This window comes from Festucalex cinctus, chromosome 11 (genome assembly GCF_051991245.1).
Source record: "Festucalex cinctus isolate MCC-2025b chromosome 11, RoL_Fcin_1.0, whole genome shotgun sequence".
In the NCBI taxonomy this organism is placed as follows: Eukaryota; Metazoa; Chordata; class Actinopteri; order Syngnathiformes; family Syngnathidae; genus Festucalex; species Festucalex cinctus.
In genome coordinates, this window is record NC_135421.1 from 23,837,218 (window position 1) to 23,859,772 (window position 22,555).

A 22,555-nucleotide genomic window follows, 5' to 3' on the forward strand; every position below is an offset into this window, starting at 1 on the left:
CTATCTGTATTTGAGTAGCATTGCTGAATCCATCCATCAGGCAGCAGTATTGCTTTTCAAAATCCCAAGATTCCCATCACAGTCCCATGTCGCTCCGTGTTTGCATACAGACATATTTCAAGCTTGTTACATGGCAGGAATGCTACAAGAAACAGACAGTTCATTGTCTTATTATAATTTTTGAATTTACGCCTGATACTGTAGATATAAATCCTGAGGCCCAGGAGAGCGTATACTATTATATGACAACATGGAAATAGAAGGAATGTTTTGTGATTTTAGTCAGAGGAGGCAAATACGCTCACTGGTCATAGCATTAGGAACACTTGTAATACAGGAGAAAAAAAATGTATTTTGTTGATGTGGTCATTATTGGTTGTATTAGGTTGTTACTTTATTTAACAAAATATTAGAAACAACACTCGGTGCACATCATTGCAAATTACAGCCACTGTAAAAACAAAACAAAACATATTGTTAAATGTAAAAAAATACAAACAAAAACAAACAGCTAAACTTAGTGTCACTGTAATATTATTTTTAAATGGGGAACGTCAACACCAACATTTTTTTTACAATAATATATTCTATGCAGCCCCAATAGTTTAAACACGGTATTCTGATTAATATTCTTTTTGTGGAATATGAATTATGCAGCAAAACCTACCCGTTTTTATCCATTTTAGGGGGGGGGGCGGCCATTTTGCCACTTGCTGTTGACTGAAAATGACAGGTAACGACCAATCACGGATCACCTGTTTGTTTATTTTATTTATTTATTTAGTTTTTTGCCATGTGACATTCTCAAGCTGAGCAGTGATTGGTCATTACCGGTACACTACACTGAGCAACTGTGATGTCATTTTCACGCGACAGCAAGTGGCAAAATGGCCGCCCCCTGAGATGCATAAAAACAGGTGGATTTTTCTGCTTAACTCATATTCTACAAACGCAATATTAATCTGAATGCCGTGTTTAGACTATAGAATCGGAATAGAACATCATTGGAAACAATTTTTTGGGGGTTGACTTTCCTTTTAATGACTATTTATATTTTAGCGCAAGATTATACAACCCAGTTTTGTAAAACTTTGTAGTGGGGCGGCACAACAATAGAATTTTACACAGCCAGCGCAATCCATATTTTTTTTTCTCTCTCTTTTCCATTGCTGTTCTGTATAAATGAATGAAAATGAGAAAAACAATGTTAAACCACTACAAAGAGTTTAATCTCTCTCTCTCTCTCTCTCTCTCTCTCAATTCCACAAAGCAGCTTCCATCGCTCTCATCATTGGTTGTCCATGAGTGGGTTTATCTGTACAGAGGAGGGGAAAACACAGTTGTTATCAGCCTACAGCGACTTCACAGACGTCAAGTGAGGGGATTCCGGCGATTTGTTCAATAACACCTTCAAGCGGAATAGCTTGGTGGGCTTTATGGCCGCGACTCCCGTGGATTGTTCAGAGTTCTCATTTCACACATGAAAAGTCTCTCCACTATGTGTGTGTTGCGTGTGTGCCCTCCATGCTTTTTAACATTACATATTGCCCGAGGCTAAATGTTCGACATAGGAGGAGAAGTGGAGGAGGAAAGTGATGCCTGATAACAGTTAATAGAGGCAAATTGGGAATGAAGGTATTTCACCGATAAAAGATAATAAAACAGATTAAACGGCCTCTTTGTTTTTCAGTGAAAGCACTTCTTCAATCTTCTTCATTTGCAAGGACATTAAAACACAACGGAACCTCCAAAGCTGAACATGCTTCTTCTGCAATGCTGTTTGACTTTCAAAGTGATCTAATTTCAAAACAAATTATTCATTGCATTTTATTACAAGGGATGTACGATACCACTCGTTTTCTCAACTCTTGAGTAGTCACACCAATACCAAGTACCGATAAAGAAAATTTCCCTCAAAAAACAAAAACAATGGCAGATAATTTAAAAAAAAAAAAAAAGCTATATCACAATATCCTCATGACTACCAGGAAAAAAAAATATATTGTCCAATCATGTTTATTTTGATATTCCCCAATCTTTGTGAAGTAACTTGAATACTGCAAAAGAAATTTTTGAGAAAAAAAAGTTTTTATTTTTAAGCTATGATGTGTCCACTACAGAGGACATTTTTTAAAACTTAAATGCTAGGCTCAAATACAGTTAAACAATTCAAACAATACATTAATGTGTTAAGAGCCTTACAGAACACATGCTAAGAACATTTACTGCCTAAATTTGTTCAATAAAAAGTGTTATGCACTTACTTTTCCTCTTCCCTAAAACGTGCTTGCACTGAGGGAAGCCATTTTCTTTTATGATGCAGTCAAAGGTAGCAAAGCCCCACCCCTACACATTTGGTATCATTGGAAAGCTCCGAATGTCCTCTAGAGAGCACAAAGGGAATTAATTCAATCGTATGCGCTGGGTGGGAGATATTCAGGTTTTAAAAGGTCCACTACAGAGGACAAATTTGAATTGCTGGTAGTCAGGAGGCATTTCCCCTTAAAATTACATGAAATTAATGACAATTTTCTATTCTAATTTCTAATTAGTAAAATGGCCACAAGTGGGCAGTCTATACCACTCTGGAGTGAGTTCCAGTACCATGAAACAAGGCTGGGTATCAGACCGATACTCAGCCATCCCTAATTATTACATGTAATGCAAAGTCTTTGTTTATTTGTCCAAAGCTCAAACTGTTGTTTTATGGAATCTTTAATCAGCGTAGAGGCCATATTACATAGTAATATTTAGTCAGTCAGTTCTATTGATGGTTCTATGGTTATCATTACTTCTTTGACATTGGTGAAATCATAAAAAATACAAATAAAGATGGTTGAACATGGTTATATTATTTCATAAAATGTGGTAAATTTTGCTTAGACAAAAAAAAAAAAGAAGTCTGTTTTAAATCCAACCTAAATAAATACACACTGAGCTAATTTTCACAAAGCCCGTTGCAAACAAATGTAAGGTTTGTATACCTGAAGGAGCCCTAAATGCTTGGGGCCAGATTTATCACCACTGAGTCCCGATGATGATGAGCCCATTTAGTGGGGAGGGTCCCCGTAGTCCTCCAGTGATTAGTGGCAAACATCTTCCCTAATAACCTTAACAAGTATAACGCCTCAGGACGACATGCCGCCGCACACACACCTCCTCGGAGATAGAAGAGCTGTGGGCTACCCATTCCACCACCCCCCATCCCCACCCCCACGCCTCCTCCTTCACAAAGTCACCCCTCTCTCCTCCAGCCATAACTGGGCATCTCCCTGCATTTCTACCACCCACCACCACACCGCCACCAGCACACACATGCACTAAATTGAGTTGGATATGGTTCATGAGTCCCACCTCGCCACATAAAGTTGCCCTCAACATCAATATGAAATAAGACAATATGAATACACAATAGAGGAGGAGCGAAGCCCTCATCCCTTGGGATGATGTGTTGTGGAAGGAAATTGACAAACATACTGTGAGGGGTTGTAAAGCATTTTTTTTTTTTTTTTTTTTGGTTTGTTGTTGTTTTCGTTCCTGTTTGCTGTTTCAAGTTCAGTGGCAGGAACCGGGTTGTTGTTTTCTTACAACCAGTTCCACTTGTCTTGACTCATGCTTCATCATTCCTAAAGGAAGTAAAGAAAAAAAAAAAAGAGTTACTGATAACGGTAAGACCCAGTTAACACAATCCTACACAATGGAATGTTATTGTACATCCTACTAAGTGTTTCAAATATTTATTTATTTATTTATTCATTCATTCATTTATTTATTTATTTATTTAAAGCTACACAAGAGGGCAACTACACTTTAGGTGATCTCCATGTTAAATCAAAGAGCTTTATGAACCAGAGAGAAAAAAATAGTTTTCTCTGAGACTATGGAAAGAGCATCAAGGACACAAAATACAGAAACTTAAGCCCTGAATCTCAAGACAATGTCCAGGCCAGACCAAAGATGCATAGAGAGAAAAAAAAACAGAGCAATGAAGTCTTGACTATTAGATGAGCTCCCTTGGCAAGCGGAATGAGGTCATTTCTTTTACGTAAACTGACAGTTGTGTGCTTCATTCCATTTTATCCTGATCTTAGAATTGATGTTGTATTCATTTGTAATTAGATTTTGCACTCTTTCATGACAGCACGGAGTGTCCTATGGTAGCAATCTACAAATAATTTCTAACATTGTCAATCAAAACTGAGAATTATTATCTTTGTAAAGGCAGACTTGATGATACATCTCCAGTTTTTGATCTCATTAATTTGTGAAATATTGTTTAGTCAATTATGTGTACATTAAAATGTAGTTTTAAAATATGCATAAAATATATAAATATGAAGTTATAAAGCATATGTTGTCATGTGGCTGGTGGATTACCAAAAATGCCTCCAATAGGTAAAACCCGCAAGTAGTCAGCTTTGTTTTGGACATTCATTACATCTTTTAGGCTGTAAACCCGTAAAACACGTTATGCACTTTTTTTTTCTCAGACGTTTTCTCAAATTTCTCTCTAGTCTTAGCACGCTCAATGTTCGAACCTTCATAGATTAAAAAAAAAAAAAAAAAACAAGTTTATTATAGCGAGGGAATTCGGTGTTACCTTCATGAACTAATCTAAGTGAGGATAAAACACCAATTTTAACTTTTACGCTGACTTGCTTCTAACGACATCGCTATTCTGCAGCTGTTGTGTTGTCCATGTGCTCAACCCGAGACGATTTGTTGGTTTACGGGGAAACAACCGGTTCTTCGTCTATTTTTAATCAATTCGGCGTGCCATTATTAGCCTATTTTGTCATGTTTCACGAGTACACGTGAATGCAGCATAGGAAGCGATTTCATGACGTCACGCAGAGCGGTCGAGCCAGTCAGCTGAGGGAGGAACAACCCGAAAACAGAAAGTCAACCAGGAAGACGCCGACACTGCTAAAGTAACCTACCGGCCGCTCGCTTCGACCAAACACGGCGCTTAGTTACGCCGGGACTTGCTTTACCGTGTGTTTATAGCCTCCACATTTTATAGAAGAATCAAATTACAATAAAACGATGGCCTCCCTTTTCAAGAAAAAGACTGTCGACGGTAAGTTTGTTTCGTGTGACAAGCTAAGCTAAGTTGTGTTTTTAGCTGGATCAGTGTTGCGTCCATACTTCGAAGTTCGCCTGCCACTTGAACCCGTCCGACTTGTTTTAGATGTTCCGTGAGTCACTGGATGCATTGTGTCAAGAGTTTCCATTAGATGTACATTTTAAAGATAATGTACTGCAACAAATGGCTACGATTTTCCATTTAGTTTCGGGTAGGGTGTATTGAAACATTTTACAAATATCAAAATGTTGTAGTTTTGAACATTAATGACGGTTAAACCGGTCTACTAACGATACTAGTGTTCCTTTTTAAATAGAGCACCGGTTGGGTAACATTACAAATTTCTCATTAACCTCAACATTTCTCATTTACTTTACATTAAACGATCATTGTAGTTTGTGATTGGTCTATCTATCTATCTATCTATCTATCTATCTATCTATCTATCTATCTATCTATCTATCTATCTATCTATCTATCTATCTAAATTGTAGTATCTGTAAGTGCCATATTAGTAAAAAAAAAATACTTTGGTTTATACATAGCGCTGTCAAAATTGTGAGTGGTCTCTCAATCTCCAAAGTATTTTCCTCAGGCTGATAATCAAGCATAACAAGGTTAAAAGCCAGCCCTCATCAAACTGAATTAATAATTCAATCCATAGTTAATTGGGATCATATAGGAGGAGGATTTCAGAACAAATGGAATATAAAATAATAATTTAAAAAAATTAAACACATAAAATAAGTACATGTAAATTCAAGTGTCTTTCCAGGACCTACCTTCTCCCCCCCCAACATCGTCATCCTAGTTTCACTCATACCGATGGTCCACATTTGGTTCTTACCATCACCTCGGTGTTCCCAAACCAGTATCAGATCTTCCCAGCTTCCTCTTGGGCAAAATTCAGCAACTGTCCATACTTTCTCTTGTCTTGTCGCATCAATTTTAGCCTGGGGTTGACAATGGTTTTGTGGTTATTAGGTGATTGGAAAATGGGGGTTGGGGGGGGTTGATCACTTGTATTTGTATGCCGATATCCCTCCCACTTGAAGACGCCGTTGCGGCGTCACGTAGTACGTGTTATCGTTTCGCTCTCGCAAGTGGTCCAACACGACGTGACGTGGATCCAACGAGTTCATGGGAACTTTCTGCTATGTGGAACAATTTCTTATCGCTTCTGGAAATCTCCCTCCCCTTCCAAGGTGTCCCGACTTTATTTATTTTTTTCAAAGGATTCCAACAATGAGTGAATTGGACTGTACAGTTGGGTACAATTACTAGTATATTGATTTTGTTATATACTATGACAGTTGATCAGGCAACATTTTCTCTCCCCCCCAATGATTTCAGGATTAAAGAGAGATTAACAAGAACTTGTATTTTTTTCCAATTTTAAAATGCATTATTGTTATTGTTAGGGATATGAATACATTTAATTTTCATTTATAGACTGCATTCGTTTTATTATTTAATTGTATTTTTGGCTTTTATTTGTATTGTATTTAATTTGTTTTTGTTTGTTCTTTTAAAGGAATAAATGTATTCTCAAGATCAGGTTTAAACTTTATTTCTATTTTGTATAGAGGTTTTAAGTGTGTGCTACAGTCACACCATTGGCTTGCCTATTCTGCCACAGAAGATTTGTGTGGATTGATGGTCATGCATTATCTCACATGATGCCACTTAGCGATAGTGTGGGAGGTAGAAAGCTGACTCAGTAGCGATGCGAGCTGTCTGTGCAACGCTGCCGTTTGTGGGAATGTGCTGCCTAGACACACTGCTGCTTAAAACAACGTTGTCATATTTAGATTTTTAGTTATGCCCAATTATAGATGATGGATGGATAGATCTTATTTGAGGACATACAGTATTTAAAAAGTGTACACATCCCTGTTGAATGCTAGATTTTTGTGATATAAAAAAAAATGACACCAAGATAAATCATTTTGAAACTTTTTTATTTTATTTTTTTTTTTCCCTTTTTGCGGCTGTACAATTGAATTGTGAGGAGAATCGATTGAAATTATGTGGTTATTCAATAACTGGAATTGTGTTTGGAATTGACCAGTCACATTCAGAATTATGGACCATAATACAATCTCTCAAAAATGTGGGAAAATGTATTAGAGTGTGATGGAACCAAAGCTTGAATTCTTTGGTCATAATACTAAAAGATATGTTTGATGAAAACACAACACCGCTCGTCACCTAACGGGGCAATTTTTTTTCAGCTCAAAGTAGGGATGTAATGATATCAAAATGTCACAATATGATAAATATCATGATGTGAACCTCATGATATGTTAATTACAACAATATTGTGGGAAGGTTGGTGATATTTTTCAAATTTATACCGTATATTTTATATTTATACCGTATAAAAACTCACGATATGAAAAAAAAAAGAAAAGTTAAATGGAAAAAATGTAGTTCGTTCACAATGCTGTGTTCAGCTGAAGTGGGTGAATAGTATTTTATTTTTATTTTTTTTGATAGAGATGTTGAAAAAAATATCTGCTGGTATTATTTATGGCCGTGATAACCGCCACAGTGGCCAAAATATACCTAGTTAAAATTAAACTGCACTAATAAACTACCCACCAGAGGGTGCTAGAACTGCACACATGGAATGCAACCTCGCCTTTTTTAACAGATGTGATGCTTTTAAGGTTGTGACATAACGACGACAATATTGTGGCAATTTTAGTATCGTGATATTGCCGTTAGTTATACCCCTAGCTCGAACTGGGGCCTCAAACAAGGTGAGGATGTTATGAACCGTTTGAAATAGCAGTCAGTGCCTGCAAGAATATCTGCGAATTGATGCAAGTCCATACTTGTTATTCATCTTTTGTGTTCATCCACTGCTGTATTAAAATGCAGATAAGCCATGTAGAAAACAAATGAGTGATTTTGGAAGCTCTTGAGTTGGATAAGTTGTGGTCGTCAATAATCGGGCATTTCTGCTTTTTTTCTTTTTCTTTTTTCTTTTTTCTTTTTTTTTTTTCTTTTTTTTTTTTTTTCTTCTGTCTTTCCTCAGACATCATCAAGGAACAGTCGAGGGAATTGCGCAGCACCCAGAGACAAATCACAAAAGACAGATCGGCGCTGGAGAAACAAGAGAAGCAATTGGTGAGACCTTAGCATACACAAAAATGGGAGATATATTTTGCATACATTTCTACATAATGCATCAAATCCTACCGTGACCTCCTTGCTTTGTAGACATACAGGGACAAACCAATGCTGCGACTGCAGGGATTATAGTTGGACTAATGGCTCTCAATTAACAGACATGATGGATCTGCTGCGATGGCTTTGCTGCAGGCAAAACATGCGAGCGTTCCTCTTTCTCTGGTGTCCGCATACACATCCACAATCAGCACACAAACGTTTCCTCTTGCTGCCACTTGAAAGAAACAAGACGTGTCCTCTCGCCTCTATTGTATTAAGTAAATATCATACAGGACATAATTACCTCCCCGGCGGGGGTGGGGGGGGGCAAGGTTTTAATATCACATTTGCGCTAATTAGTCGAGTTTTTGAACCCCACTTGCATGTTCCGAATAGAAGAAACGTAGCGCTAAGAGGTGGAAATGACCTACATTTGCAGTTTAGCCCTGAGTACTTGCACACTATTGCACTTTCGACAGCAAAATAAAAAAAAATGCACAAACTGCAAAAACAATTTTCTCCTGGAATGAAAATGCATGAATAACTTTTTGATTTTTTTTTCCTCTTTTCCATACAGGAGTATAATATTGTGGAAAACTTCTTTCATTTTAGTAGATTCAGAAAGTGAATTCTATTTATTCAATACTTAAGGATTTTACTTTTAATATTTTTTTCTGATTTATAGTTTAGTCTTACCCATCTGCCAGTCTACATCAGTCTGGTTGGAATTGATCTTCCAAAAAGTTAACTTCCTGTTCCTATCGAAATAATTTGAATTTTACTTTTTGAATAAATCAACTTGTATACCATAATTGTTATGCATTTAGCATTTGACATTGAGCCTGTACATATTGTTGAATGGTCTGAAACAAAGAGTTTAACTACTATGTTTATTTGAACTTAGTCACTTTTATTTATTTTGCTCCGTCAAGGTCGCTACTCATTTTTAGGACTGCAACTAACGATTATTTCAATAATCGATTAATCAAATTGACTACAAAAAAAATGTAGTAACATGGATTTATTTATTTTTTCTCCCCCAACAGATGTTGGATAAACACCATTTCACATTTCCACTTCAGGCACAGTTGTGTCATTTTCTTACTACTGCGTCTGTATTTGTTTGAGATTGGTACAGCAGACATGATAATAATACTCCATACTCTAAATTGTGTTGTATTCACTCATTGTGGGTTCACTCAGCAGGTCTGACACTATCGCAATCACGTACTCCGGTGTCTACGTGAGCCTCGATTCAGCCATGAATAATTAATTATTTCCGATAAAGATGCTTGCAGCGCGCACACATGAAATAAACAAGGCTGCTCAGAGGCTTTGCTAGCTTCCTATAATAACCTGCAGCTTCTCTATTGTCTCTTGGGAAGTGTACATGCACGCTCGCGCCCACAACCGTGATGCCTGTGGGCGTCAGATTATATTCTGATGTTTACCAAAGCTAAAAGTGTGAATTTGCGTGCCACTGATTGTGGCCTCAACCATATATTTGTACACACAGCGATTCTCTTGGGAGCATTGGGGCTCTTTTTGTTGGTTTATCAGTTTTAGGTAAAACACTTCAGGTAGTTATTGTATCGATTGTTTGGACTAGAACTGAATAATTGTAATGTTGCGTCTCCTCTCCAGGAAGCCGAGATCAAGAAAATGGCCAAGAGCGGCAACCGAGAGGCATGCAAGATCCTCGCCAAGCAGTTGGTCCAGCTGAGGAAGCAGAAGACCCGCACGTACGCCGTCAGCTCCAAAGTCACCTCCATGAACACTCAGACCAAGCTCATGAACTCCCAAGTGAAGATGGCCGGGGCCATGTCGTCCACAGCTCGGGTATCGGCCGTCACGTGACATCTCACTTCTTAAGAACTTTTGTAGGGAGTTAGTTGAATATGAGGGTCCTTAAATGGTGGTGGATGTGGTACTACTCTGAATATTTGCGTTTTCAAACAATCACAATTTCTTTGACATATATTAGTGAGATTTAATTTGTACTTCAGTCTGTTTTACAAAAAATACGTCACGTTGAATATTTCGCAACCAGAGACAGAGCATTTTAGTGTCTTGCGAAAGTGTTAGCCCCCCTTAAACATTTTTTACCAATTTGCCACATTCCATGCTACTACAAACATAAAGATATACAAAAACATTGTGAATAATCAACACCAAGTGGGACACAATCGTGGAAGTGGAAACATAATTTATTTGCTGCTGCTGAGAAGTGGGGCATGCAAAATTATTCACCCCCTTTTCTCTCAGTGCAGCCAACTGACTCCAAAAGTTTCTTGCTAATTTTTGAATAATCCCGTGTTGAACTAAATGACTGATGATGATAAATAGTCAACTTGTGTGTAATCGAGTCTCAGTATAAATGCACCTGCTCTGTCATGGTCTGTTATTTAAAACAGTAATAGCTAATACTTTTGCAAGGCACTGAAGCTCTTCTAGTTTTTATTTTAGTCATTTTAATACACATATTACACATGAAAATCACTATTTAGTGCAGTTTTACATCACTGCTGAACCTTATGTAAGCCTTTTGTGTATGTATTTTTTTTTTATATGGTTGTATATGTTGAAACTAGTGAGAATAAGTTTGCTGAATAGTTGTGGAACATTCAATTTGCGCTTTTGTCTTTGAACAGAAGAAAAATAGATTCAGTCAAAGGCTTTTAATCCCCATAATCATGAAAAGTTGAAAGGGGGGGGGGGGGGGGGGGGGTGAAGGTGTGTCGAAGTTGGGTAGCTTGTGAACTAGTTTCAGTGTCGGTATCCGTATTTGAGTGTGTAATTAAAGTACGAGTATCAATTCTGTCCCCGTGTGAAGCGAAATCTCAGCTTTGCTAATGAAGCGTGAGGCGGGAACAAAAAGCCCAGAAGCCATCCACTCATTTCAGAGTCAAACCTCTGTAAACACGCAGGTCAGCTGTTATTAAGCCCGGAATTAATGAGGCGTGAAAATGAAATTGTTGAGCATCTGCATCGTTTAGAAGAAGTGAAGTTTGTAATCTTCTCATCATGAACATCACAGGAGCACCGCGAGCGCTCAACTCAAACTCTGTTCCCGATAATATCTGCAGACAATGCATGCAATCAACAAAAAGATGGATCCTCAGAAGACGATGGCGAACATGCAAGAGTTCCAGAAGGAAAACATGAAGATGGGCATGACGGAGGAAATGAGTAAGCTGGCCGCTATCGGCAAAAAAAATAAAGTAAAACGCACTATGTAAAGTTGATTTCATCCCCTTTTTGTTTTAGTAAACGATACCTTGGATGACTTCTTGGAGGGATCTGGAGATGAAGAAGAATCTCAGGACATTGTCAACCAAGTTCTGGATGAAATTGGCATTGAGATCTCAGGAAAGGTGAGAATGACCAAATGAAAGAGCATCTTTGTAGCTGTCCAACATAGAACATTGTTTATTTGGTTGTTGTTTTTTTTCCTGGTGAATTCCAATGGGAAGTTAAACTGGGGTATTTCTGAATTGTTGCCACATGGTGGCGCTGAGCCCTTAACGTGTCAGCCCACCCATCTGCCAAGCATGGGGCTCCCCCTGTGGGTTTGTGTAAGTTATTGCAGCTCCCTCACCGTTATCGTCCAATAAGCTGGAGCACAGCTGTCGATCACAAGCATCAATCTTCGATTGATTTGCCAGTTAGATAAGAAATCGTGATCCGGATGTTGTCGTCTGTTACACCCGCCGGACAGCATTTTTCACGTTTTCTGTCTGTACGTCCGCACAGATGGTCCGAGCTCCAGCTGCGGGGAGGAACGCCCCCGGCGCCGCCGCCGCCGCCGCTTCCAAAAAAGCCGCCATGTCTGACGATGAGATCGAGAGACAGCTCCGCGCCCTCGGCGTGGACTAAACATCTCGGGATGCGTTTCTCCCGATCTCTCTCTTATGGCGACTGACATGCTGACCGTCACAGGTTAAATGGTTACGCACACACACTGAGGGTCAATAACACGCTGTCTTGTGGATTTGCCCGAGTTCCGCTCAAATATTTATGATGGCATTAGCGAGGCTACAGCCGAGATGTGGACAAACGATCCACGTTTGACGTAAAAAGCCGCCTGCGCTCCTGTTTACGCTGCAGCTCGTTCATCTTTGAAGGGCTGCAGTGCATATGCAAATCATCTTCTACCTTTGCTTATTACATGCATTTGTTTTGTTTTTTGTTCCCAACCCACTGGTTTTATTCCTTTTTGGGAGAGAAAAATTTACATAATCAGCCTCACAAGTTGAAACCTCAGCTTCACATGAAAGTAATTGGAGATTCAAACGTACAGATTTTTTTTTTTTCTACCGTTGACTACTATTACTAACCAAGGAATATCATTGTTAGTCATAAGATCGTTTCATACTGAGTAACAACTTAAGAAGGGTTCTTGGATGGTCTTTATCCTACTGTATAAACTACGCCAGTTCTTCAGTGATTGCAGGATGGCGCCTGTCCTGCCAGCCTTCTTCTCTGTCAGCTGCTGTGCAGTTGTGGATTTTTTTCAAGTTTATTTTTTTATTATTAAGGTGTCTCTTTTCAAAAAACACACAAACACTGCAAAGAGATTGTCACTGTGATGCATGGGTGTATGAAGCTCATTTTGCTCGTTGGTGTTGAGGCAACGCAAGTGACTCGGACACCTTTGGTCTTCTATATTTGGATGTTTTTGCATGTATCACACATGCACAATAAACTAGCTTCATCATCCAATTATACATCTGTAAACATTTTTTTGAGAAGATTCATTGACAATTTGATTGCTTGGGAATTTCTTTAGTTTGTGTGTATGTTCACTTGTTTCCTTAATTACTGGACTGTGTAAATGGGATTTTATAAGTAATAAAATTTCTTCTGGTACAACTTTTTGATGGTGCGTTTGTTTCCCTTTTAAAGGATGGATAACATTGCTGTACTGTGAAAACTTTTTATTTTTTTTAATTTTTTTTAATTTTTTATTTTTTTACTTTTTGGATGTCTGCATTCAGTTTCATCTCATAAATGTAAAAAAAAATGACAAAAATGTTTTTCACAGGACAGTGCTAAGTAAAATTTATAGGCTATATGAGTTTAGAAGTTATTTATTTTTAGCACCAAACTCCCACCATTTCAGAAGTAACGAGTTAAACAAAAAATATTAGACTGGCGGAAAATGTTTTTAATTTACACATGAAATGTAACAACGACAAAAAAACCATACAAAAACGTAATGTTTTGTTACGTCTTCTATCTAAAAACAGGAGCTGGTCATATGTAGTGTGACAGCAGGTTTATTCCTTATAAACTCTATCCACATATGCATTCATAAAAAATATTAATACAGTATGATTCTAATCAAGTTAGAGTAAGTTGCAATATCAATTTAGTGATGTTTTTTTCTCATGCAGTGACAACTTTGAAACAGCAGATGGAGTAGTTGTCCCATTTACCGTAACTGGATTCAACTTGAATACTTTTTACCTTGAAAAAAATACAAATTACTTCATTAGTATTTGTTAAAATAAATGAGAAGGGTTGAGAATTAATAATCTTTAACACTTTAGCCACAGTTTCCCTGTAAACCATTATTAAATATGCACATACAGAAAATGATCATAGGAATCATTTTTCTGTTGTAGGCTTATTACATAACTTGGCGTGTAGAAACGAGAAGGTAGCAATAATATGGTTATGAAACTTTATTTTAGAGACTGCTGCAATATCCTACCAAGGTTTTTTTTTCTTTCTTTTTTTCTAATTCACAAAATAAAATGTTGAAAGATGTGAGACTTTACAGCAGTTGGCCATGAATTACTGTCAGATTGGTACCAAAATGCTTCTGGCTGAATTTATGAATTGCAATTTATGTTTTTACCAGTATGACACGCAAGCTTTTTTTTTTTTTTTTTTTTTTTTTTTTCTTCTCTTCACTTGGTATTACCGCATATCAACTCATGAGAAAATGTCAGCAACAAGTTTGCAGTACAGGCACTTGTGGAGTTAAAACATTAAAATAACCAAAAATATATTAAGAATGTTTTAAAACATTGTCCACAATTGTGTGTTTAAAACAATTTAGCATAGGATATATTACATCTGAATAAATAATTTGATGTTTGGATATTGTATGTAGTCCAAATACACATACACAATTATCTGAAGTGAAATAAAAACTGCATCTCTACTCACAAACATTAAAAACAACTTATAAAATAAATGACAAATGCACATGTACAAACTTTAAGTGCTTATCTATTGACAAAGCCATGTTTTTTGTTTTTTGTTTTAGTAGAAAAAAACATTCATTTTGTTGGATTACAGACAGGGCACACTGTTGAAATAAAACAAAAAGATGAATTCATCCCTGATTTATATCATGGGTCGATGCGTTTTACTCATCTGGCCGATGCAGTTTGTACTCAATTTGGCCAAGCAGGAGCTGAGGCTTGTTTTGACCCGTTTCTCCCTCTGGCGCCTGTTACAGAACCACACTCGGACCACCTCCTTCTCCAGGTGGAGGCCTTTCGCTATGCGGGCTATTTCCTGGGAGGATGGTTTACTTTTTTCCACAAAGCTGTGCTCAAGAGCCTCCTTAGCGCCCAGGCTGCATTGAGGATCAAGTAGAGAAATAAAGAACTTTAAAAACTGCGGTCAAAAGTCAGATAAAAAAAAAAAAAAAAGTAATTTTACCTGATAGTTGTCCTCCTTTTCCTCTTTCGCTCATTTATTCCAATTTTATCATTGTTCAGGGCTAAAGGGTGACGCGAGAGGAAGGTGAATTAAAGAACGAGAGGTGACAGGAATCGTGAGTCGGGCTCACCTCGAGCGAGCTCGGCCTCGTCCAGCCACTTGGCCAGAATGGCCTTCAGCTTGCAGGCGTTCTTGAAGCTCAGCTGCAGATTCTCAAAGCGGCAGATGGTGGTCTGACTGAACTCTGAACCGTGCACGGCGGCGAGGGCCTCGCCCACGTTGGTCTGAGTGTAGCCTAGTGGAGGTAGAAACATGGGTTGACTGCAACAAATTTCAAATTGAAATAATACATTTTAAAAGATCACAATCCTCACCAAGTTTGATCCTCCTTATCTTAAAGTCGTTGGCAAACATCTCCAGCTCTTGTATCTGTGGTGAGTCCATAGCGGGGGTGTCCTCCAGCTCCCGGATGCTCTTCTTCTGGATGCTAACTTTCATCTCGCCCACAGCGGGGCCCCCGGGGGCCTCGTCAGTTAGCAGGAGGGCCGAGGGCAGCGAGGAGAAGCCGTGACTTAATGCGCAGGAGCTGCCGCTTAGGCCGGGATCTGGAAACTTGTACAAGCACGGTGTCAGTGAACCTGGACACAGGGACAGAACAGTTGAAAGTCAAAGCAAGCCGCATGATACGGCCCGGCCTTTTTTTTCCGAAGGGTGAACTGGATGAATGAACGATGTTGAGGGATTTTGTCCAAGATGATGCAATGTTGGCCTCTTGTGTTAGTCAGGAAGTGGTGCAGATATATGTTGCATCATGTCTCAAGACAGTAACAATGCACTCAGTTGTTTTTTTAACTTGCTGCTCGTGGCACCGAAAGTTTGCCATACAGACAAAAGTGTCATTCAGTAACTCATGTCAGGGCAATGCACAATTCCATATGACATAAGAAAGGCCTGAAGGATAAAATAATAGTGAGTGGACACACTAATATAGGCAAATAGCAACTGCATAGTAACTAAGCACATTATCATCATAAGAAACATACATTGTAGTAACTGCGTAAACTCTTGGCAAACCAAGAGTGGCTAATATGGCCAAAACATCATCATCATCATCATCATCATCATCATCATAAAGACATCTTCGCAAGGGACATAGTAACTGCATGAGCATAGTACATCCATAACATAATGACCCGCCGCCACAACCTGCACAGCATAATAACTACATAACCATAATATGTTCATAACACAATGACCTCCTGACCAGCATAAGCATAGTAACTGCATAAGTACAATACACCAACATCATAATACAATGACTCAACCCAAAAAACAACTATGACCCAGTGACCAAGCCCAAAACACAATCACAACATAACCCATGACCTGCATATGCATAATAACTCATCATAAAGGACAGAGTAACTGCATAAGCAAGCACAAGTACGTCCATAACATAATGACACCCGCCACCGCCACAACCTGCACAGCATAATAACTACATAAACATAATATGTCCATAACGCAATGACCTCCTGACCAGCATAAGCATAGTAACTGCATAAGGATAATACACAAACATCAATCCCCCCAAAAAAAACAGTCAACGATAATCCAGTGACCAAGCCCAAAACAGGATCATAACATGACCACTGACCTGCATACTCATAATAATTGGTCATAAAGGACATAATAACTGTATAAGCATAATGCATCCGTATCACAATGACACCCTGACCTGCATATTGTTGCTGCTATGTGAAAAACACTGACCGGGTTTGTCCGTTTTATTTATTTATGTATTTATTTATTTATTTATTTATTTTAGGTTTTTGTGATGTCTGCATTCAGTTTCACCCCAAAAACATACAAAATAAAAAAAATAAAATAAAATAAAAAGAAGTTTTTTTTGCACATAGCATTGACGATACGCACAAACGCATCATAAGGGACATAGCGACTGCATAAGCATAATGCATCCATAAATCTATGACCCCCATGACCCAATCCAAAACACAATAATAACAATGTTGTCCTACTAGTGTGGAGAAATGTGATAAGTTGTTTAACACATCTACAGTCGATGTAAATACCATAACATAAAATTTGGAATTCTGAAATAATGTCTCATATTCATCTTTTGACAAAAACAAAGGGATTGAACTAGCTGTTCCAATACTTTTGTGAGGGACTGTAAATGCTCAAATGGCTTTCATTTCAAAGCAGACATGTTGTTCAACTTATTTTGCCTGTTCCATAATTGACATCATCCATCTATCATATTGATGTTGATACTCATTTCTAACACACTGTTTTTGATTACACTATTCAGTCAATACGTCATCGGTACATCTCCACTTATAAGAGTTGAAGATGACAGCGCCGACACCTTTTCAAAAGTAATCAATATTACCTGGCAACCGCGGCGTTTGATCAATATTGCATCAGTAACGGGCCGGCATATTGTCCATTTGACAGCCTCCAGGAAGGCATCTGGCTCATACTAACCGGCCCGTCATATTTTTAAAAGTCATGTCCAACGTTTGAAAAATCAGGACCATTTCCTCCATCTCCTGCTGTGTGCATCATGATACATAATGATGAAATATTGCAAGAGCACATTTGTATGCGTTGGGCAACAGTTCTCAGACGTCAAGTTGTTACTTTGTAACGTGGCTTTTTGTGGCATCTATAGGCAATTATTCATATTTTTATCCCACTAATTTTCGCGTCGGGGCGAGTGGGCGTTGCAAGCAGATGAGTCTTGATGTTCACAATGCGAACTGGCGGCACTGACGTCAATTCCAGTCGACAGCCGAGGGCGGTTGATTCTCAAAATGGCTGCTTAATTATTATTCCACCAATGTAATATTAATTAGAATACCATGTTGAGACTAATAGGGGCACATTTTTGACTTGACTTCCACTGAAATAATTGGCTACATATAACATTTAAAAACATATTTAAAAGAAATAGAAATAGAAACTTTATTAATATTAAACATATCAAACAGTTCTTCATTGCACACACCAAGCACTTTGTATTTTGTAATACAAACGTAACGTTCGGTGTAATTGATTTCACACTTGGCAACTGGAATTTTTCATCTCACTCCACACTGTCTTCTCTCTCATTGTAGGAAGTAGAAAATAAATTGATCAAAGTAAATTTTTTGTCTTTATTTCTCTCAAGCTACTGCACCTCCTATTGAAGTCTCTGAGCCCTGAAATGAAATGATCAGTGTGTGTTCTCAGTATGTGCCCATTTTCTTTTTATCTTTTTTTCCTTCTTCTTCTTTGCATCCCAAATGCCGAGGGCCAAAGCATTGCAAGGCATAAGGTTATTACAGTGAAGAAAGTGAATTTGGGCTCTTTTGATCATGCCATTCCCCTCGCTGTTTTTTTTTTTTTTTTTTTTTTTTTTTTTTGATTGCAGCACCAGGCATTTGTCGCATTTGCTGTTTTAATGTGTAATTATTCCTTCAACACTGATTTTTAGAGCTCAAAATGAACCAATATCAGAAAGGTGTCTGTCTGTCTGTCTGTCTATCTGTCTGTCTGTCTGTCTGTCTGTCTGTCTATCTATCTATCTATCTATCTATCTATCTATCTATCTATCTATCTATCTATCTATCTATCTATCTATCTATCTATCTATCTATCTATCTATCAGCTAGCTAGCGAGCTAGCTAGCTAGCCACCTACTGTTGGCTATCTAGCGAGGCAGCTAGCTAACTATAGCGGTGCTTCTTTTCTGTTTCAACCCCTACGCAGAAGAAAATCTTTTGCGCCCCGCCCCAACTCTCCGCAGTGGCTATATAAAATATTTGTCCATAAGATTGTGTCCTTAACATTAAAGAAAATGAAAAATGAAATATAGCTAAACTTACAAACAAAACTCAACTTATTAACATTGTTTTTAAGTCTGTGACAGAAAAGATTTGAATGGCATCATTTTGCCTGAAATTTAAAACACACACACACACACAAAAATAATTGAGTACGGCACTGCCACCTACTGTAATGGATATGCAATTACACTTTATTCTAGTATAGCTAAAAGGCACTATTTGAGACGGACTGATCTACGGTAATATTAAAAAGCCGACAAAATATTTTGTTCCATTAGCCATAAAAATATTCAACGTTCTAAGTGCGCACATCTGTGTTTTCCTGAGTGAGCATACTCTCTAAATTGAATTTACTTTGTATAACACGCGGATCAACTTTGCTCTTGCTTCCATCAACTCCCAGAAGAGACAAAGCCCTTCTCCACTTGAAGCTTGACACTCCACCTCCAATTTTTTTTTTTTGAAGCCTTTACCAGTGATAAAAGTAGAGTGGGCTTTGCCGAGTGTTACTTTGCTGGAGGAGATGTGAAAATAGTCAGGTTTCAGAGGCTAACATGAACTGCTACTCTAAGTGGCATCATGATTGTTGTTGTTCACAATTTACTGTATTTACTGCACTTTAGTTTCAGGTAATGGCTAAAAGGAAGATTGAAATTATATAAGCTAGTTAAATGATGGTGGTGTTGATGTTTGAACACCTTGTTTCATCAAGGTCGCAACAATAAGTAATCCTTTTACGCCTCACTTGTGCGATGATGTTTTTGACCACCAAGTGCAACTTTAATTTGTTCGACTCTTCTGAGTCAATTTATTACACGAACTTGAATCCACTTAATGCGTTTTTGACCTCATGCTTCTTTCCAATATCTGCTCAGTCCTTCGATTGCTACATCCATCACATTAGTGGTGCTAATGTAGTAGGAATAAAATGCACAAAAAAAACCCGGGAGAGATCATTTGTTGGCCTCATGTTCCCTGTTTAGAGGATATTTGATCTTGATGATGGTGAATGATGTCATATTTCTGGGCAAGACTTGGACACAGTACGCATAAGCGGCATAACAATTCATAGGGTCACTTTGCCCTCATTTTCATTTGAGCTCTTCAGATAATATTTACTGTCCGCCCCCTCTTGCTCAAAGAATCAATGTTATTACCTCTTTGGCAAATGTTAATTGTACTTGACCTCCAGCTTCGGGTCATATTCCGTCCACTCCACATGACTGAAACTGTCTTTAAATAAAACATTTCTTCTCTTTCTTTAAATTATCTGAATATGTACTTCGGCAGCTGACGCTTAATTAGATCAGATCCAAAATGAGAGCTGGTTCAGAAATTAAACTGTTTACTGTAACTTAACTCATTCACTCCCAAAAACATATTTATGTTTTTTTTAGGTTTTTGTTTGCTAGAGTTTTTGTAAGAAGGCTTTGATGCAGTTTCTGACCTGAAGTGGTCGCTTAAAGCGATGGTAGTTATTAAAAAAACAAAAACGGCCAGCAGGTGGCAGCAAAGTATAAGAGATCAACCCAGTATTTCCCAGTATTTTCAACAGGTTCGTGAATTATGAGGAAACTTAGCTAATTCTAATGCTAATTGCTACAAAACATAAAAATAGATAAAAATATACCGTACTCTTTTTTTTTTTTTCTTTTTTTTTTCCCTGATGAAAGAAGAGACACATTTTTTCTTTTGGTAGGTTCCATGTTTTTATAGCAATAGAACATGAAAATGGCTGGGAGTGAATGAGTTAATAATGTTTCTTATTGTGGTTGTAGTATGCAGTGGTGTATGCCACATTTCATCGATTTCTTTTGAGCATTTCTTTTTTTTTTTCTTTTTTTTTTTTAGGCTTAGGTAAGTGCAGATTGTGCAGGACTGACTCACATCAACACCTACAGCAGTCTGCAGAAAAGGAACTGGAAATAACACAGTGTTTGGCAACAATATAAAGACAATCACTCCAAATGCGCGATGTTTGTGTTCGGATCTCTGACACGGAAAAGATTTTGTTGGTTCTGGTGAAACTTTTAAAAATAGCGTATGCTGCTTTGCACCCGGGGGAACAATTCAATAACAAACTGTTCGGTTTATGGCGCAGAAAAAAAAGAAAAAAAAATCTGCTCCTTGGTCTGTCTTAAAATCACAAACGCTCTAAAATGGATGTAAATATTTTACCCTCGGGCCTTGTTAGATTTTAGCACCATATCAACTTGTTCATGGCTAATTTTATATTTCATGTAAATACTTGGGGTTCTGCTTAAATCCTGAGCGGTGCATAGCATAATTCTGATTATAATCAAAATGGTGACATTAATTTGCTTCGTTGGAGTGCAGGAAGATATTTTACATGTCATTGCTAAGGTATCAACAAGTTTTTAAGTGATGTAATCTGTTAGAAAACTAAGTCTAGAATGATGTCCATTTTACTGAAATTGTATGATTTAATTTAATGTAAATAGTAACATATATTATTGGCCAGGGTTGTAACAATAACAATAACAATAACTGCAATATCATGATATCACAATATTAAACTTTACTTATTTCGCCATTTTCGGCAGTCAAACGTGAATATTTTGCCTATAATAAATTTGATATTTTCAGCATTTTTCCATGTACAATTAGTACCTTTAAAAACACATTTTGCAACTTGCTGTCAACTGAAAATGACATCACAAGGGCTCAGGTAACCAATCACAGCTCAGCTTGTGAATGTCACATGACCAAACCTAGAAAACAGGTGAGCTGTGATTAGTTTCTCGAGGCCTTGTGATGTCATTTTCAGTCGGCAGCAAGTTGCAAAATGTGTTTTTAAAGGTACTAATTGTATGTGAAAAATAATGAACGTATCAAATTAATTATAGACAAAATATTAACTTATTATTGCTATAATGGGCTAAATAAGTGAAGTACCGCTTTAAAATTGGCACAATATCGTCATCACAATCACAATATTAAAAGCAGCGCGTTAAAAAGATGAGGTTGTATTATTTGTGCAGTTCTAGCACCCTCTGGTGGTTAGTTTATTAGTGCAGTTTAGTTTTTATTAGGAACGTTTTAGCCGCTGTTGTGGTTATCTCTCATATAAAGCATACCAGAAAATCTATTACATCTTTTTATTTTTTTGGCAACATCGTACGTTTTTACACAGTATCGTGAGGTTATTATTATTATTATTATTATTATTATTATTATTATTTTATTTATTTATTTTAATCTTGATATCGTGACATGTATTTATTATTTGGATATCGTTACATCCCAATTATTGACATATTTAAAGAGCTGAAGTTGTAAATGATAAAATCATACAACTTCCTCACATTGATTTCTATCAACAAACTACACTGATGCTTCTCATTTGCGATAAACTGGTGAAACTGCGCGATTACCTTGCAGCGGGTTGGCAGCGCTCACCATGTTAGGCGGGGGGACGCCACATGTTTGCAGGATACAAGTCTGAGAAATACTTGCCGAGAGCATCTCCTGAGCTGTCGGAGAGGACACAGAGGCAAGAGATGAAATGATGTTATTGTTAGCATACGACACTCTAAGGTCCATCCACCCAAGACGGAGTCAAAACAAGAGCGCACAAACTTCACACAGGAAGGTCAGAGCAGAGATTCGAAAGCATCGAGTGTGAAGGTAGATGTGCTACCACGTCCACCCTGTTGCCCATCGGGAGATCATCTGTGAAAATTCCAGTATTGATCTCATCTATCGGACCTGTTTTGGAATCACTTGAGGGCACTGAGAGTCA

The 22,555-nt window shown here is 37.8% G+C and overlaps 2 protein-coding genes across 4 annotated transcripts in view; one reads left to right on the forward strand and one right to left on the reverse strand.

Moving 5' to 3' along the window:
- Positions 1-4,852: 4,852 nt before the first annotated feature.
- Positions 4,853-13,135, forward strand: chmp2ba (charged multivesicular body protein 2Ba). The gene is made up of 6 exons (XM_077537486.1): positions 4,853-5,080; positions 8,130-8,221; positions 9,908-10,102; positions 11,350-11,452; positions 11,531-11,637; positions 12,017-13,135. The coding sequence occupies exons 1-6, from the start codon at positions 5,047-5,049 to the stop codon at positions 12,137-12,139; spliced, it is 654 nt and encodes a 217-aa protein (XP_077393612.1). The 5' UTR covers positions 4,853-5,046; the 3' UTR covers positions 12,140-13,135.
- Positions 13,136-14,213: 1,078 nt separating this feature from the next.
- Positions 14,214-22,555, reverse strand: part of pou1f1 (POU class 1 homeobox 1) — a 52,385-nt gene continuing 44,043 nt past the window's right edge. For 2 of the 3 annotated variants that reach the window (XM_077536242.1, XM_077536241.1), the window contains 5 exons: positions 22,188-22,286; positions 15,316-15,579; positions 15,072-15,236; positions 14,942-15,002; positions 14,214-14,855 (listed from right to left, as the gene is read on the reverse strand). In XM_077536242.1, coding sequence (XP_077392368.1) covers positions 14,621-14,855; positions 14,942-15,002; positions 15,072-15,236; positions 15,316-15,579; positions 22,188-22,286 — 824 coding nt within the window. In that variant the 3' untranslated portion in view covers positions 14,214-14,620. The remainder of the gene's footprint in view (positions 14,856-14,941; positions 15,003-15,071; positions 15,237-15,315; positions 15,580-22,187; positions 22,287-22,555) is intronic. The other variant, XM_077536243.1, reaches the window with a different exon arrangement.

What these genes read in the sequence shown, in the direction of transcription:
- chmp2ba (XM_077537486.1), top strand. Translation starts at nt 5,047, where the DNA reads ATGGCCTCCCTTTTCAAGAAAAAGACTGTCGACG. An exon ending in CCATGTCGTCCACAGCTCGG is followed by an intron (nt 10,103 to 11,349) that starts GTATCGGCCGTC and finishes TAATATCTGCAG; the next exon opens with ACAATGCATGCAATCAACAA. An exon ending in GGGCATGACGGAGGAAATGA is followed by an intron (nt 11,453 to 11,530) that starts GTAAGCTGGCCG and finishes TTTTTGTTTTAG; the next exon opens with TAAACGATACCTTGGATGAC.